Source organism: Heptranchias perlo, unplaced genomic scaffold (genome assembly GCF_035084215.1).
Source record: "Heptranchias perlo isolate sHepPer1 unplaced genomic scaffold, sHepPer1.hap1 HAP1_SCAFFOLD_1176, whole genome shotgun sequence".
Lineage (NCBI taxonomy): Eukaryota > Metazoa > Chordata > Chondrichthyes > Hexanchiformes > Hexanchidae > Heptranchias > Heptranchias perlo.
In genome coordinates, this window is record NW_027138403.1 from 1 (window position 1) to 17,500 (window position 17,500).

Below are 17,500 nucleotides of genomic sequence, written 5' to 3' on the forward strand. Positions count from 1 at the left end.
ACTGTCCCATCAAACACTCCCAGGGTCAGGTACAGGGTTAGATACAGAGTAAAGCTCCCTCTACACTGTCCCGTCAAACACTCCCAGGGTCAGGTACAGGGTTAGATACAGAGTAAAGCTCCCTCTACACTGTCCCATCAAACACTCCCAGGGTCAGGTACAGGGTTAGATACAGAGTAAAGCTCCCTCTACACTGTCCCATCAAACACTCCCAGGGTCAGGTACAGGGTTAGATACAGAGTAAAGCTCCCTCTACACTGTCCCATCAAACACTCCCAGGGCAGGTACAGGGTTAGATACAGAGTAAAGCTCCCTCTACACTGTCCCATCAAACACTCCCAGGGTCAGGTACAGGGTTAGATACAGAGTAAAGCTCCCTCGACACTGTCCCGTCAAACACTCCCAGGGTCAGGTACAGGGTTAGATACAGAGTAAAGCTCCCTCTACACTGTCCCATCAAACACTCCCAGGAGCAGGTACAGGGTTAGATACAGAGTAAAGCTCCCTCTACACTGTCCCATCAAACACTCCCAGGGCAGGTACAGGGTTAGATACAGAGTAAAGCTCCCTCTACACTGTCCCATCAAACACTCCCAGGGTCAGGTAGAGGGTTAGATACAGAGTAAAGCTCCCTCTACACTGTCCCGTCAAACACTCCCAGGGCAGGTACAGGGTTAGATACAGAGTAAAGCTCCCTCTACACTGTCCCGTCAAACACTCCCAGGGTTAGATACAGAGTAAAGCTCCCTCTACACTGTCCCATCAAACACTCCCAGGGTCAGGTACAGGGTTAGATACAGAGTAAAGCTCCCTCTACACTGTCCCATCAAACACTCCCAGGGTCAGGTACAGGGTTAGATACAGAGTAAAGCTCCCTCTACACCGTCCCGTCAAACACTCCCAGGGCAGGTACAGGGTTAGATACAGAGTAAAGCTCCCTCTACACCGTCCCGTCAAACACTCCCAGGGCAGGTACAGGGTTAGATACAGAGTAAAGCTCCCTCTACACTGTCCCATCAAACACTCCCAGGGTCAGGTACAGGGTTAGATACAGAGTAAAGCTCCCTCTACACTGTCCCATCAAACACTCCCAGGGTCAGGTACAGGGTTAGATACAGAGTAAAGCTCCCTCGACACTGTCCCGTCAAACACTCCCAGGGTCAGGTACAGGGTTAGATACAGAGTAAAGCTCCCTCTACACTGTCCCATCAAACACTCCCAGGAGCAGGTACAGGGTTAGATACAGAGTAAAGCTCCCTCTACACTGTCCCATCAAACACTCCCAGGGCAGGTACAGGGTTAGATACAGAGTAAAGCTCCCTCTGCACTGTCCCATCAAACACTCCCAGGGTCAGGTAGAGGGTTAGATACAGAGTAAAGCTCCCTCTACACTGTCCCGTCAAACACTCCCAGGGCAGGTACAGGGTTAGATACAGAGTAAAGCTCCCTCTACACTGTCCCGTCAAACACTCCCAGGGTTAGATACAGAGTAAAGCTCCCTCTACACTGTCCCATCAAACACTCCCAGGGTCAGGTACAGGGTTAGATACAGAGTAAAGCTCCCTCTACACTGTCCCATCAAACACTCCCAGGGTCAGGTACAGGGTTAGATACAGAGTAAAGCTCCCTCTACACCGTCCCGTCAAACACTCCCAGGGCAGGTACAGGGTTAGATACAGAGTAAAGCTCCCTCTACACTGTCCCATCAAACACTCCCAGGGTCAGGTACAGGGTTAGATACAGAGTAAAGCTCCCTCTCCACTCTGCCTTGACCTCAGCATGACACTTTGCGTTTCCGAGACTCTGATCAAGGTGGAGAATTCTCGGGGCCTGGTGTAGTTATATAAATACCACTGGGAGCACAGTGCCCACCCGGCCCTGCCCCTGTCTGACTCTTGCTGCGAGCAGCAGGCAGTTTGGTTTGGGTGTGTGTTTTGACTGGAAAGCCTCTTCACCTCCCTGTAAACAGAGTGAACAGACAGGGCGGTCAGTGAATCTGACCCAGTCTGCACAGTACGGCCCCTGTCTGAGCTCCCACCTGCGGGGCTGCGTCAAAGGGGCTGTTTTCTGCTGCCTCGTCCCCACAGGGGAAACACTGAGACCTTCTGTCCGATGGACAAGTGGAAACCGTCATCAGCAAGGTTTCCCCGCTGGCCTCGCTCTCTGTCTGTGTCCGTCTGTCCGTCCTTCCACTCTGACCCTCCCCGACCTTTCCTCGCCCACCCTCACTGACCCTTGCACTCCGACCCTTCCTCTCCGACCTATCGGCCGGATTGGCCATGCTCCCCACGGCCAAATATCTCGCCAACGCTCACCGCGGACAATTGGGGCTCTGCCGCGATGCCTCTCCTGTGGGAATGTCTCGGCGAGCCTGTCTTGGCTCGATCAGGGGGGAGGTGTTGAGGGGTTGGGGGAGGAAATCAGTGGGAATCAGTGCCTTCAGGAGAGGGAGGGAGGGAGAGAGAGAGGGAGAGAGAGAAGGGGGGAGAGAGAGAGGGGAAGAGGGAGAGGGAGAAGGGAAGGGGGAGAGGGGGGGGAGAGAGAGAGAGAGGGAGAGAGAGAAGGGGGGAGGGAGAGAGAGAGAGGGGAAGGGGAGAGGGGGGGAGAGAGAGAGAGGGAGAGAGAGAAGGGGGGAGGGAGAGAGAGAGAGGGGAAGGGGGAGAGGGGGGGAGAGAGAGAGGGGGGGGAAGAGAGAAAGGGGGGGAGAAAGAGAGAGGGGAGAGAGAGAGAGGGGGAGGGTGGAGAGGGAGAGAGAGAGGGAGGGGGGAGGGGGAGGGAGAGAGAGAGATGGGGGGTGAGAGAGAGGAGAGAGAGAAGAGGGGGGGTGAGAGAGAGGAGAGAGAGAAGAGGGGGGGAGGAGAGAGGGGGAGACAGAGAGGGGGGAGGGAGAGAGAGAGGAGAGACAGAGAGGGGGAGGGAGAGAGAGAGGAGAGACAGAGAGGGGGAGGGATAGAGAGAGAGAGGGGGAGAGAGAGAGAGAGAGAGGGGGGAGGGAGAGAGAGAGGAGAGACAGAGAGGGGGAGGGATAGAGAGAGAGAGGGGGAGAGAGAGAGGGGGGAGAGAGATAGATGGAGAGAGAGGGAGGGAGAGAGACAGGGGGGTGAGGGAGAGAGAGAGAGAGGGGGGGTGAGGGAGAGAGTGAGGTGGGGGAGAGGGAGAGAGATAATTAAAATTCCCTCTTTTCTTTTTTAACAAAAAAACTTTAACCAGTTCTCCAAAACTGGAGTATTGGGTCCAATTCTGGGCACCGCACTTTAGGAAGGATGTCAAGGCCTTGGAGAGGGTGCAGAGGAGATTTACTAGAATGGTTCCAGGGATGAGGGGCTTCAGTGATGTGGAGAGACTGGAGAAACTGGGGTTGTTCTCCTGAGAGCAGAGAAGGTTAAGGGGAGATTTGATCGAGGGGTTCAAAATCAGGAAGGGTTTTGAGAGAGTCAATCAGGAGAGACTGTTTCCAGGGGGCAGGAGGGTCGGTGACCAGAGGACACGGATTTAAGGCGATCGGGGAAAGAGCCAGAGGGGGGAGATGAGGAAACATTTTTTTACGCAGCGAGTTGTGATGATCTGGAATTCACTGCCTGAAAGGGCGGTGGGAGCAGATTCAATAATAACTTTCAAAAGGGGAATTGAAGGGGAAAAAATTTGCAGGGATACGGGGGAAAGAGCAGGGGGAGAGTGGGACTAATTGGATGGATTTTTCAAAGAGCCAGCACAGGCACGATGGGCAGAATGGCCTCCTTTCTGCGCTGCGTGATTCCACCGAAAGAATTATTTGTCCTGGATCCCAGACGGTTAACAAGACGCGGAGAAAACTGAGGTCTTGGGCCAAGCCGGCAAATCAAATGTTTATTTATTTATTTTTCAACTTTTTTTTTTTGGAAAACTTTTCCAATTATTTTCTTTGGGAGAGGACGTATCGGTTACACATCCTGAGTTAGCAAGCTGGGATCTTGGGGAAACTCCCAGTACTTACAGTGGGTCAATAGAAGCTTCTGGAAAGTGGCGTCAGGTGGAAAGAGGAGGTGAGAGAGAGAGAGAGAGAGCGAGAGAGACGGAGGAGATAAAAAGGCAAGGGGGGCCCGAGAAGCCCCCTAAGTCAGGACTCGGCAGCTGAGGAGAGTGAATCAGACGAGTCTCTGCGACTGTCCAGCCATGAACCTGAGGCTCCTTCTCCTGCTGGCCCTCATGGCTCAGGTCATCACCTGCGGTCCGACCGCGCGGAAAGAGAGCGAGGAAGAGGAGGAGGACGAGTCCGAATCTGAAGAGGAAGAAGAAGAAGAAGAAGAAGAAGGAGAAGAGGAGGAGGAAGGAGCGGAGGGAAAAGAGGAGGAGGAAGGAGCGGAGGGAAAAGAGGAGGAGGAAGGAGCAGAGGGAGAAGGAAAGGAACAGGGGCCAGAACAGGAACAAAAAGCAAACGTAACCACAACATTGGTTGGACAATTGGAGGTCTCCGCACCATCAATTGGACAATTGGAGGTCTCCGCACCATTGGCTGGACAATTGGAGGTCTCCGCACCATTGGCTGGACAATTGGAGGTCTCCGCACCATTGGCTGGACAATTGGAGGTCTCCACACCATTGGCTGGACAATTGGAGGTCTCCGCACCATTGGCTGGACAATTGGAAGTCTCCGCACCATCAATTGGACAATCGGAGGTCTCCGCACCATTGGCTGGCCAACCGGAGGTCTCCGCACCATTGGCTGCACAATCGGAGATCTACGTCCCATCAATTGGACAACTGAAGGTCCTTTCACTACCGGCTCGACTTCCAGCGATCTCTGCACCACCAGCCGGGCAATCGAAGATCTCTGCACCACCAGCCGAGCAAACCCGAGGCTCCCCCCCGGTTGAAGGGTTCCGTTCTCAGCTTGAAAATGCACTGAATGAACTTGGTAAGTGAGAGACAGAAGGAGAGAAAGACCGAGGCAGAGATAGAGAGAGAGAGAGAGAGAGAGATAGAGAGAGAGAGAGAGACAGACAGACAGAGAGCGAGAGACAGAGAGAGAGAGAGAGAGAGACAGAGATAGAGAGAGAGACAGAGACAGAGAGAGAGAGACAGAGAGAGAGATAGAGAGACAGACAGACAGAGAGAGACAGACAGAGAGAGAGAGACAGACAGAGAGAGATAGAAAGAGACAGAGACAGAGAGAGAAACAAAGAGAGGCAGTGAGAGAGATAGAGATATATAGAGATACACAGAGCGATATAGTGATATACATATTGAGTTACAGAGACCGAGATGGAGAGATGTTCAGAGATACAAAAAGGTATAAAGAGGTAAACAGAGAGATACAGGGAGATATACAGAGGGATATAGAGAGAGGTGTATAGAGAGAGAGATAGAGAGATATAGAGAGAGAGATAGAGAGATATAGAGAGAGAGATAGAGAGATATAGAGAGAGAGATAGAGAGATATAGAGAGAGAGATAGAGAGATATAGAGAGAGAGATAGAGAGATATATAGAGAGAGATAGAGAGATATAGAGAGAGAGATAGAGAGATATAGAGAGAGGTATAGAGAGAGAGAGATAGAGATACTGAGAGAGAGAGAGAGAAATAGAGAGAGGTATACAGAGAGAGAGATAGAGATATATAGAGAGAGATATATAGAGAGAGATATATACTGAAAGATATACTGAGAGATATAGAGAGAGATATATAGAGAGAGAGATATAGAGAGAGAGATATAGAGAGAGAGACTGAGAGAGAGATATAGAGAGAGAGAAATAGAGAGATAGAGATAGAGAGATAGAGAGCGAGAGATAGAGAGCGAGAGATAGAGAGAGAGATACAGAGAGATATAGAGAGAGATAGACTGAGAGATAGACTGAGAGATATATATAGAGAGAGAGATAGAGAGATATACTGAGAGATATAGAGAGAGAGATATACAGAGAGATATATACTGAGATATATATATATATATATATATATATAAATCATGTCTCACAAATTTGATTGAGTTTTTTGAAGGGGTAACCAAGAAGATAGATGAGGGCTGTGCAGTAGACGTGGTCTACATGGACTTTAGCAAAGCATTTGACAAGGTACCGCATGGTAGGTTGTTACATAAGGTTAAATCTCATGGGATCCAAGGTGAGGTAGCCAATTGGATACAAAATTGGATTGACGGCAGAAGACAGAGGGTGGTTGTAGAGGGTTGTTTTTCAAACTGGAGGCCTGTGACCAGCGGTGTGCCTCAGGGATCGGTGCTGGGTCCGCTGTTATTTGTTATTTATATTAATGATTTGGATGAGAATTTAGGAGGCATGGTTAGTAAGTTTGCAGATGACACCAAGATTGGTGGCATTGTGGACAGTGAAGAAGGTTATCTAGGATTGCAACGGGATCTTGATAAATTGGGCCAGTGGGCCGATGAATGGCAGATGGAGTTTAATTTAGATAAATGTGAGGTGATGCATTTTGGAAGATCAAATCGGGCCAGGACCTACTCCGTTAATGGTAGGGCGTTGGGGAGAGTTATAGAACAAAGAGATCCAGGAGTACAGGTTCATAGCTCCTTGAAAGTGGAGTCACAGGTGGATAGGGTGGTGAAGAAGGCATTCAGCATGCTTGGTTTCATTGGTCAGAACATTGAATACAGGAGTTGACTCTCTGAGTCAGGTATAAACTGGGCGACATGGACATGTTGGGCCGAAGGGCCTGTTTCCATGTTGTAAACTTCTATGATTCTATGATATATATAGAAATAGAGAGATATGGAGAGAGATAGGGAGAGAGATATATATATATAGAGAGATATAGAGAGAGAGATATATATAGAGAGAGAGATAGAGAGAGAGAGAGATATAGAGAGAGAGAGAGATATACTGAGAGATATACTGAGAGATATAGAGAAAGAGATAAAGATAGAGATATACAGAGAGATATAGAGAGCTAGAGAGAGGGATATAGAGAGAGATATATAGAGAGAGATATAGAGAGAGATAGAGATAGAGATATAGAGAGAGAGAGAGAGATATAGAGAGAGAGATATAGAGAGAGATATATATAGAGAGAGAGATATAGAGATATACAGAGAGAGATAGAAAGAGAGAGATAGAGAGAGAGAGATAGAGAGAGAGATATAGAGAGAGAGATATAGAGAGAGAGATATAGAGAGAGATATAGAGAGAGAGATATAGAGAGAGATAGAGATATACAGAGAGAGATATAGAGAGACATATAGAGAGAGATATATAGAGAGAGATAGAGAGAGATATAGAGAGAGATAGATATGGAGAGAGATATAGAGAGAGAGATATAGAGAGAGAGAGAGATAGAGAGATATGGAGAGAGAGAGAGATAGAGAGATATGGAGAGAGATATATAGAGAGAGAGATAGAGAGATATAGAGAGAGATATAGAGAGATATGGAGAGAGAGAGAGAGATATGGAGAGAGATATGGAGAGAGAAATGGAGAGATTCCTGAGAAACACACAGATAAGCAGAAAGAAGGAAGTGGAGGGAGAGTCAGAGTGAGGGGGACACGGAGGTAACTCGGGGCAGAGGGAGTTTTCCACCAAGATATTAGCGATCGATCTTTGACCATTTCCATGTCTGGGGCAGTGAGGTAAACTTTCCTCCACTTCCTGGCAGCGGGGAGAGGTTTAATGTTATTTCTCCCTGTTTGTTTTTCCGCACGGCTGCTCTCAATGTGTAAACACAGGAAACAGAGTGAGGTACAGGAGAGGGAGGAGGCTGTGAGAGAGAGAGAGAGAGAGAGGGCAGAGGGGACACTCAGGGAGTGCGAGGCAGAGCAAGAGACAAGAACAGGGAGGGATAGGGAACTGAGTGATCGGGACCAGGGGAGGGATCGGGGCCTCTGTTACTCTCTCCCCCTCTCTGTTACTCTCTCCCCCTATCTGTTACTCTCTCTCCCTGACTCTGTTACTCTCTCCCTGACTCTGTTACTCTCTCCCTCTCTGTTACTCTCTCTCCCTGACTCTATTACTCTCTCTCCTTGACTCTGTTACTCTCTCCCCCTCTCTGTTACTCTCTCTCCCTCTCTGTTACTCTCTCTCCCTGACTCTGTTACTCTCTCTCCCTCTGTGTTACTCTCCCTCCCTGACTCTATTACTCTCTCTCTATGACTCTGTTACTCTCTCTCCCTCTCTGTAACTCTCCCTCTCTGACTTTATTACTCTCTCCCTCTGACTTTATTACTCTCTCTCTCTGACTCTGTTACTCTCTTTCCCTCTCTGTTACTCTCTCCCACTCTCTGTTACTCTCTCTCCCTGACTCTGTTACTCTCTCTCCCTCTGTGTTACTCTCCCTCTCTGAGTCTGTTACTCTCTCCCTCTCTTAACTCTCCCTCCTTGACTCTAGTACTCTCTCTCCCTGACTCCATTACTCTCTTTCCCTCTCTGCTACTATCTCCCTGATGCAGTTACTCTCTCTCCCTCTGTGTTACTCACCCTCCCTGACTCTATTACTCTCTCTCCCTGGTCCTATTACTCTCTCTCCCTGACACGGTTACTCTCTCCCTCTCTGTTACTCTCTCTCCCTGACATTGTTACTCTCTCCCTCTCTGTTACTCTCTCTCCCTGACTCTGTTACTCTCTCTCCCTCTCTGTAACTCTCCCTCCCTGACTCTATTACTCTCTCTCTGCTCTGTTACTCTCTCTCCCTCTCTGTAACTCTCCCTCCCTGACTCTATTACTCTCTCTCTGCTCTGTTACTCTTTCCCTCTCTGTTATTCTCTCTCTCCTTGACTCGATTACTCTTTCTCCCTGACTCTGTTACTCTCTTTCCCTCTCTGTTGCTCTCTCCCTGTTACTCTCTCTCTGACTCTGTTACTCTCTCCCTGACTCTGTTACTCTCTTTCCCTCTCTGTTACTCTCCCTCCCTGACTCTGTTACTCTCTCTACCTCTCTGTTACTCACTCTCCCTGATTCTGATACTCTCTCCCTGACTCTGTTACTCTCTCTCCCACTCTGTTACTCTCTCTCTCCCTGAATCTCTATTACTCTCTCTCCCTCTCTGTTACTCTCCCTGAATCTCTGTTACTCTCCCTTACTCACTGTTTCTCTCTCTCCCTGATTCTCTGCTACTCTCTCTCCCTCTCTGTTACATTCCCTGAGCCTCTGTTGCTCTCTCTCCCTCTCTGTTACACTATCTGACTCCCTGTTACTCTCTATCCCTACCTGTTACTCTCCCTGACTCTCTCTCCCTGACTCTCTGTTACTCTCTCTTCCTAACTCTGTCACTCTCCCTCCCTCTTTGCTACATACCCTGACTCTCTACTACTGTCTCTCCTGCTCTGATACACACCCTGACTCCCTGTTAGCCTCTCTCCCTCTCTGTTACTCTCCCTGAGTCTCTGTTACTCTCTCTCCCTGATTCTCTGTTACTCTCTCTCCCTCTCTGTTACTCTCCCTCTCTGTTACACTCCCTGACTCTCTGTTACTCTCTCTCCCTCTCTGTTACTCACTGTTCCTCTCTGTTACTCTCCCTCTCTGTTACACTCCCTGACTCTCTGTTACTCTCTCTCCCTCTCTGTTACTCACTGTTCCTCTCTGTTACTCTCCCTCTCTGTTACACTCCCTGACTCTCTGTTACTCTCTCTCCCTGATTCTCTGCTACTCTCCCTCCCTCGCTGTTTCTCTCTCTCCCTCTCTGTTACTCTCCCTCTCTGTTACACTCCCTGACTCTCTGTTACTCTCTCTCCCTGATTCTCTGCTACTCTCTCTCCCTCGCTGTTTCTCTCTCTCCCTCTCTGTTACACTCCCTGACTCTCTGTTTCTCTCTCTCCCTCTCTGTTACTCTCTCTCCCTCTCTGTTACTCTCTCTCCCACTCTGTTACACTCCCTGACTCTCTGTTAGTCTCTCTCCCTCTCTGTTACACTCCCTGACTCTCTGTTAGTCTCTCTCCCTCTCTGTTACTCTCCCTGGCTCTCTGTTACTCTCTCCCCCACCTGGGGTTGTCCCACCCTCCCTCGCCCTGCCTCTCTCTCTCTCTCACATCACCCCTCACTCCCGAGGTGTCCCTCCTGACCTCTCTCTCATTCTCTTCATCTCTGACCCTGAGATGAGCTTCTGACCCCATAACCACTCCATCACCAAGACCGCCTCCTTCCACCTCCTGTAACATCGCCCGTCTCCGCCCCGTCTCAGCTCATCTGCTGCTGAAACCCTCGTCCGTGCCTTTGTGACCTCCAGACTGGACTATCCCAATGCTCTCCTGGCCGGCCTCCCATCTCCCACCCTCCGTAAACTCCAGCTCATCCAAAACTCTGCTGCCCCCCGCCCCCCGTATCCCAACTCGCACCGAGTCCCGTTCACCCATCACCCTCCTGTGCTCGCTGGACTTCCATTGGCTCCCGGTCCGGGAACGCCTCGATTTTAAAATTCCCATCCTCGTGTTCAAATCCCTCCGTGGCCCTCGCCTCCCCACCATCTCTATCTCAGTAACCTCCCACGACCCTCCGAGATCTCTGCGCTCCTCCGATTCTGGCCTCTCGCGCATCCCCCCGATTTTAATCGCTCCCACCATTGGCGGCCGTGCCTTCAGCTGCCCGGGGCCCTAAGCTCTGGAATTCCCTCCCTAAACCTCTCCGCCTCTCTCTCTCTCTCTCTCCTCCTTTAAGACGCTCCTTAAAACCCACCTCTTTGGCCGAGCTTTTGGTCGCCCGTCCGAATATCTCCTCGTGCGGCTCGGTGTGAAATTTCTGTCCGGTTTACGCTCCCGCGAGGGGCCTTGGCGGGGAGGGAGGAAGTCTTTCTACGTTAAAGGCGAGTCGCAGTCACCCTTGACGACGGGGTAATCCGCTCTCTCCCCCCGACAGAGTTCCGCGTCGCCCAGCAGCAGCTCACCATCCAACAACTGAACGCCCGCCAGCACAGCATCGAGGCTGTGGTGACAGTCTACTCCAATCACTTCTCGGGCCTCAGCGAGAGGCTGGGCCAGCTGCAGACCGCCGTCAATAACATTTCTGACGCCACCTTCACAAACCGAAAGGGAATCGGAGAGTTGAGAGGTAAGGGTTGGGTGAGGGGAGTGGCACGGAGGGGGAGGGAGGGGTGTCGAGTGACGGTTACTTCAGCTCCCTCGTTATTCCCGGTGATGTCACTTGGAGAGAAGAGCTCGGTGTTCCTACAGGACGCACTTCCCATCCAATCGGTGCCCTTTACACTGGGGTGCGTCAGAGCCAGTGGGCCAATGGGTGACCATTGTATTGAGGGTAACTCAGAACCAGTGGGCCAATGGGTGACCATTGTATTGAGGGTAACTCAGAACCAGTGGGCCAATGGGTGACCATTGTATTGAGGGTAACTCAGAACCAATGGGCCAATGGGTGACTATTGTATTGAGGGTAACTCAGAACCAATGGGCCAATGGGTGACCATTGTATTGAGGGTAACTCAGAACCAGTGGGCCAATGGGTGACCATTGTATTGAGGGTAACTCAGAACCAGTGGGCCAATGGGTGACCATTGTATTGAGGGTAACTCAGAACCAATGGGCCAATGGGTGACTATTGTATTGAGGGTAACTCAGAACCAATGGGCCAATGGGTGACCATTGTATTGAGGGTAACTCAGAACCAGTGGGCCAATGGGTGACCATTGTATTGAGGGTAACTCAGAACCAGTGGGCCAATGGGTGACCATTGTATTGAGAGTAACTCAGAACCAATGGGCCAATGGGTGACCATTGTATTGAGGGTAACTCAGAACCAATGGGCCAATCGGTGACCATTGTATTGAGGGGAACTCAGAACCAATGGGCCAATGGGTGACCATTGTATTGAGGGGAACTCAGAAACAGTGGGCCAATGGGTGACCATTGTATTGAGGGTAACTCAGAACCAATGGGCCAATGGGTGACCATTGTATTGAGGGTAACTCAGAACCAGTGGGCCAATGGGTGACCATTGTATTGAGGGTAACTCAGAACCAATGGGCCAATGGGTGACCATTGTATTGAGGGTAACTCAGAACCAGTGGGCCAATGGGTGACCATTGTATTGAGGGTAACTCAGAACCAATGGGCCAATGGGTGACCATTGTATTGAGGGTAACTCAGAACCAGTGGGCCAATGGGTGACCATTATATTGAGGGTAACTCAGAACCAATGGGCCAATCGGTGACCATTGTATTGAGGGTAACTCAGAACCAATGGGCCAATCGGTGACCATTGTATTGAGGGGAACTCAGAACCAATGGGCCAATCGGTGACCATTGTATTGAGGGTAACTCAGAACCAGTGGGCCAATGGGTGACCATTGTATTGAGGGTAACTCAGAACCAATGGGCCAATGGGTGACCATTGTATTGAGGGTAACTCAGAACCAGTGGGCCAATGGGTGACCATTGTATTGAGGGTAACTCAGAACCAATGAGCCAATCGGTGACCATTGTATTGAGGGTAACTCAGAACCAGTGGGCCAATGGGTGACCATTGTATTGAGGGTAACTCAGAACCAATGGGCCAATGGGTGACCATTGTATTGAGGGTAACTCAGAACCAATGGGCCAATGGGTGACCATTGTATTGAGAGTAACTCAGAACCAGTGGGCCAATGGGTGACCATTGTATTGAGGGTAACTCAGAACCAATGGGCCAATGGGTGACCATTGTATTGAGGGTAACTCAGAACCAATGGGCCAATCGGTGACCATTATATTGAGGGTAACTCAGAAACAGTGGGCCAATGGGTGACCATTGTATTGAGGGTAACTCAGAAACAGTGGGCCAATGGGTGACCATTGTATTGAGGGTAACTCAGAACCAATGGGCCAATGGGTGACCATTATATTGAGGGTAACTCAGAAACAGTGGGCCAATGGGTGACCATTGTATTGAGGGTAACTCAGAACCAATGGGCCAATGGGTGACCATTGTATTGAGGGTAACTCAGAACCAGTGGGCCAATGGGTGACCATTGTATTGAGGGTAACTCAGAACCAATGGGCCAATGGGTGACCATTGTATTGAGGGTAACTCAGAACCAGTGGGCCAATGGGTGACCATTGTATTGAGGGTAACTCAGAACCAGTGGGCCAATGGGTGACCATTATATTGAGGGTAACTCAGAACCAATGGGCCAATCGGTGACCATTGTATTGAGGGTAACTCAGAACCAATGGGCCAATCGGTGACCATTGTATTGAGGGGAACTCAGAACCAATGGGCCAATCGGTGACCATTGTATTGAGGGGAACTCAGAACCAGTGGGCCAATGGGTGACCATTGTATTGAGGGTAACTCAGAACCAATGGGCCAATCGGTGACCATTATCACAGTATCAGAGAATGATACAGCACAGGAGGAGGCCACTCGGCCCCTCGTGCCTGTGCCGGCTCTTTGAAAGATCTATCCAATCAGTCCCACTCTCCCCCCTGCTCTTTCCCCCTATCCCTGCACATTTTTCCCTTCCAGTATTTCTCCAATTCCCTTTTTGAAAGTTATTATTGAATCTGCTTCCACCGCCCTTTCAGGCAGTGAATTCCAGATCATCACAACTCGCTGCGTAAAAAAATGTTTCCTCATCTCCCCCCTCTGGCTCTTTCACCGATCGCCTTAAATCCGTGTCCTCTGGTCACCGACCCTCCTGCCCCTGGAAACAGTCTCTCCTTATTGACTCTCTCAAAACCCTTCCTGATTTTGAACCCCTCGATCAAATCTCCCCTTAACCTTCTCTGCTCTGAGGAGAACAATCCCAGTTTCTCCAGTCTCTCCACATCACTGAAGTCCCTCGTCCCTGGAACCATTCTAGTAAATCTCCTCTGCACCCTCTCTAAGTCCTTCACATCCTTCCTAAAGTGCAGGGCCCAGAATTGGACCCAATACTCCAGCTGGGGCCCTAACCAGTCTGTCGGGTTTTTTAATCCCTCTCTCTCTTCTCTCCAGGTTGCGCCAAAGGTCGAAGGGTCAACGCCAAGTGCTTCCTGGGAGTGAGGTCCTTTCACAGCTTCGAGGAGAGTGGCCGGCTGTGCCGGGGGAGGGGCGGCAGGCTGGCCGCCCCCCGGGACCCGGTGGAGCTGGAGGCCCTGGCCTCCTATGCCAAGGCCTTCTTCGCCCCCGGCAACTGGCCGGCCTGGATCGGGGTGAGCGACCGGCAGGCCGAGGGCCTCTATCTCTTCGAGGACGGGCAGCGGGTGACCCGCCCCGACTGGTACCGGGACGCCCGGCTGGGCCAACCCAACGGCGGCACGGGGGAGAACTGCGTCTCCCTCTCCACCCTCGATGGGAAATGGTGGGACAAGGATTGCAGCCAGAGGATGTATTATGTCTGCGAGTATGATTACTGAGGGGCGGGGAGAGGGGGGGAGAGGGAGAGAGGGCGCAAGGACCAGCTCGGGTTTGGGGGGGGGGTTGGGAGGAAGGGGGGCAATTTGGAACAATGTAGAACGTAAGAATTAGGAGCAGGAAATGGCCATTCGGCCCCTCTCGAGCCTGCTCCGCCATTCAATCAGATCATGGCCGATCTTCAACCTCAACTCCACTTTCCCCGCCCGAACCCCGTATCCCTCGATTCCCCCAAAAATCTATCGATCTCAGCCTTGGATACACTCAACGACTGAGCGTCCACAGCCCTCTGGGGTAGAGAATTCCAAAGATTCACAACCCTTGAGTGAAGAAATTCCTCCTCATCTCAGTCTTGAATGGCCGACCCCTTATCCTGAGACTATGCCCCCTGGTTCTAGACTCTCCAGACAGGGGGAAACAGCCTCTCAGCATCTACCCTGTCGAGCCCCCTCTCAGAATCAATGAGATCACCTCTCATTCTTCGAAACTCCAGAGAGTATCGGCCCATTCTACTCAATCTCTCCTCATAGGACAACCCTCTCATCCCAGGAATCAATCTATCGGGAACGGGACTTTGGGGACTAATTGGACAGCTCTTTCAAAGAGCCAGCACAGGCACGATGGGCCGAACGGCCTCATTCTGTGCTGTCTGTTCCTATGATAGGAGGAGGCCCATTCGGCCCCTCGAGCCCGTTCCGCCATTCAATTAGATCACGGTTGATCTGTATCTTAACTCCATTTACCCGCCTTGGTTCCATAACCCTTAATCCCCTCACCCAACAAAAATCGATCAATCTCAGTTTGGAAATTCCCAATTGACCCCCCCCCCCCGGCCTCGACAGCCTTTTTGGGGGAGAGAGTTCCAGATTCCCACTCCCCTTTGTGTGAGGAAGTGTTTCCTGACATCACCCCTGAACGGCCTGGCTCTGATTTTAAGGTTCTGCCCCCTTGTTCTGGACTCCCCCCACCAGAGGAAATAGTTTCTCTCCATCGACCCTGTCAAATCCTTTAATCATCTTAAACCCCTCGATTAGATCACCCCTTAATCATCTACACTCGAGGGAATACAAGCCGAGTCTGTGCAACCTGTCCCTCGTAATTTAACCCTTTTAGCCCCGTTCTGGTGAATCTGCTCTGCACCCCCTCCAAGGGCCAATATATCCTTCCTGAGGTGCGGTGCCCAGAACTGGACTCAGTCTCTCCAGACGGGGGCTGACCAGAGCTCTGCACGACTGCAGCGTAACCTCCTCCTCTTCATAGTCCAGGCACCCCCCCCTTGACGAGGTTAAGGGTCATGAACCAATAACTGTCACACTGAGGTGGAGCAAAAATGCAGGGCCAATCTCAAACCGTTGGACTGAGGTAATTGAGAAGCAGGGGGCCAATCGATGAGCATTTTATAGCTGGCTAAATCAGGAACAGTTGGCCAATCGATGACCATTTTACTGAGAGGCGTCAGAAACAGGGGCCAATCGATGACCATTATACCGAGAGGCGTCCGAAACAGTGGGCCAATCGATGACCATTTTACTGAGAGACGTCCGAAACAGTGGGCCAATCGATGACCATCATACTAAGAGACGTCAGAAACAGTGGGCCAATCGATGCCCATTATACTGAGATACGTCCGAAGTAGTGGGCCAATCGGTGACCATTATACTGAGAGACGTCAGAAACAGTGGGCCAATCGATGACCATTATACTGAGAGACGTCAGAAACAGTGGGCCAATCGGTGACCATTATACTGAGAGACGTCAGAAACAGTGGGCCAATCGGTGACCATTATACTGAGAGACGTCAGAAACAGTGGGCCAATCGGTGACCATTATACTGAGAGACGTCAGAAACAGTGGGCCAATCGGTGACCATCATACTGAGAGACGTCAGAAACAATGGGCCAATCGATGACCATTATACTGAGAGACGTCAGAAACAGTGGGCCAATCGATGACCATTATACTGAGAGACGTCAGAAACAGTGGGCCAATCGGTGACCATTATACTGAGAGACGTCAGAAACAGTGGGCCAATCGGTGACCATCATACTGAGAGACGTCAGAAACAATGGGCCAATCGATGACCATTATACTGAGAGACGTCAGAAGCAGTGGGCCAATCGATGACCATTATACTGAGAGACGTCAGAAACAGTGGGCCAATCGATGACCATTACACTGAGAGACATCAGAAGCAGTGGGCCAATCGATGACCATTATACTGAGAGACGTCAGAAGCAGTGGGCCAATCGATGACCATTATACTGAGAGACATCAGAAACAGGGGGCCAATCGATGACCATTATACTGAGATACATCAGAAACAGTGGGCCAATCGATGACCATTATACTGAGAGACATCAGAAACAGTGGGCCAATTGATGACCATTACACTGAGAGACATCAGAAGCAGTGGGCCAATCGATGACCATTATACTGAGAGACATCAGAAACAGTGGGCCAATCGATGACCATTACACTGAGATACGTCAGAAACAGTGGGCCAATCGATGCCCATTATACTGAGAGACGTCAGAAACAATGGGCCAATCGGTGACCATTATACTGAGAGACGTCAGAAACAATGGGCCAATCGATGACCATTATACTGAGAGACGTCAGAAACAGTGGGCCAATTGATGACCACTACACTGAGGTAAACGCCCCAAACCCCTCCCCTCCCCTCCCCCCAAACCCCTCCCTCCCTCCCTCCCTCCTCCCTCCTCCCTCCTCCCTCCCCTCCCCCCAAACCTGGATCCCTCGGCACGTTCCGATCCCACCGCCCCCTTTTTCAAGCCAATGGGTTGCAGCAGTGCCATGATTGGCAAGGCGACTGACCAATCAAGCGAGGTGCCAATCAAAGGTCTCGGCTCCAGTCGCTGGGAGGGAAAGTTAGCTCTTCCAAAGGGCCAGCACAGGCGGGAAGGGTCGAACGGCCTCCTTCTGTGCTCCACCGGCCATGATAAGTTGCCTCATTCCTGTTTGGCCATTGGTCATTGCTTCTCTGTGTAGTCGAAACCCTTTAGGGGTCTTAATTGTGCTTATTTTTATATAGGACCGCGTCACGTTGAAAGATCTCAACCTCTTTCAACCACAACGAGAAATTGCCTTTATCTAGCGCCTTTGACGTAGTAAAACCGCCCCCCCACCCCCCCGCGTCCCCCAAGAAGGCCCTTCCCAGGGCCGTAAATCAGATACCGGGCCACATCAGGAGATATGAGGACCGGTGACCGAGAGCTCGGTC

The 17,500-nt window shown here is 50.7% G+C and overlaps 1 protein-coding gene across 1 annotated transcript; it reads left to right on the forward strand.

The window, feature by feature from the left end:
* The first annotated feature begins 4,046 nt into the window (after window positions 1-4,046).
* On the forward strand, window positions 4,047-14,261 carry clec11a (C-type lectin domain containing 11A). Its single transcript, XM_067976972.1, has 3 exons — window positions 4,047-4,894; window positions 10,792-10,983; window positions 13,861-14,261. Exons 1-3 carry the CDS (start codon window positions 4,153-4,155, stop codon window positions 14,259-14,261), a joined length of 1,335 nt encoding a protein of 444 aa, XP_067833073.1. The 5' UTR covers window positions 4,047-4,152.
* Window positions 14,262-17,500: the final 3,239 nt, after the last annotated feature.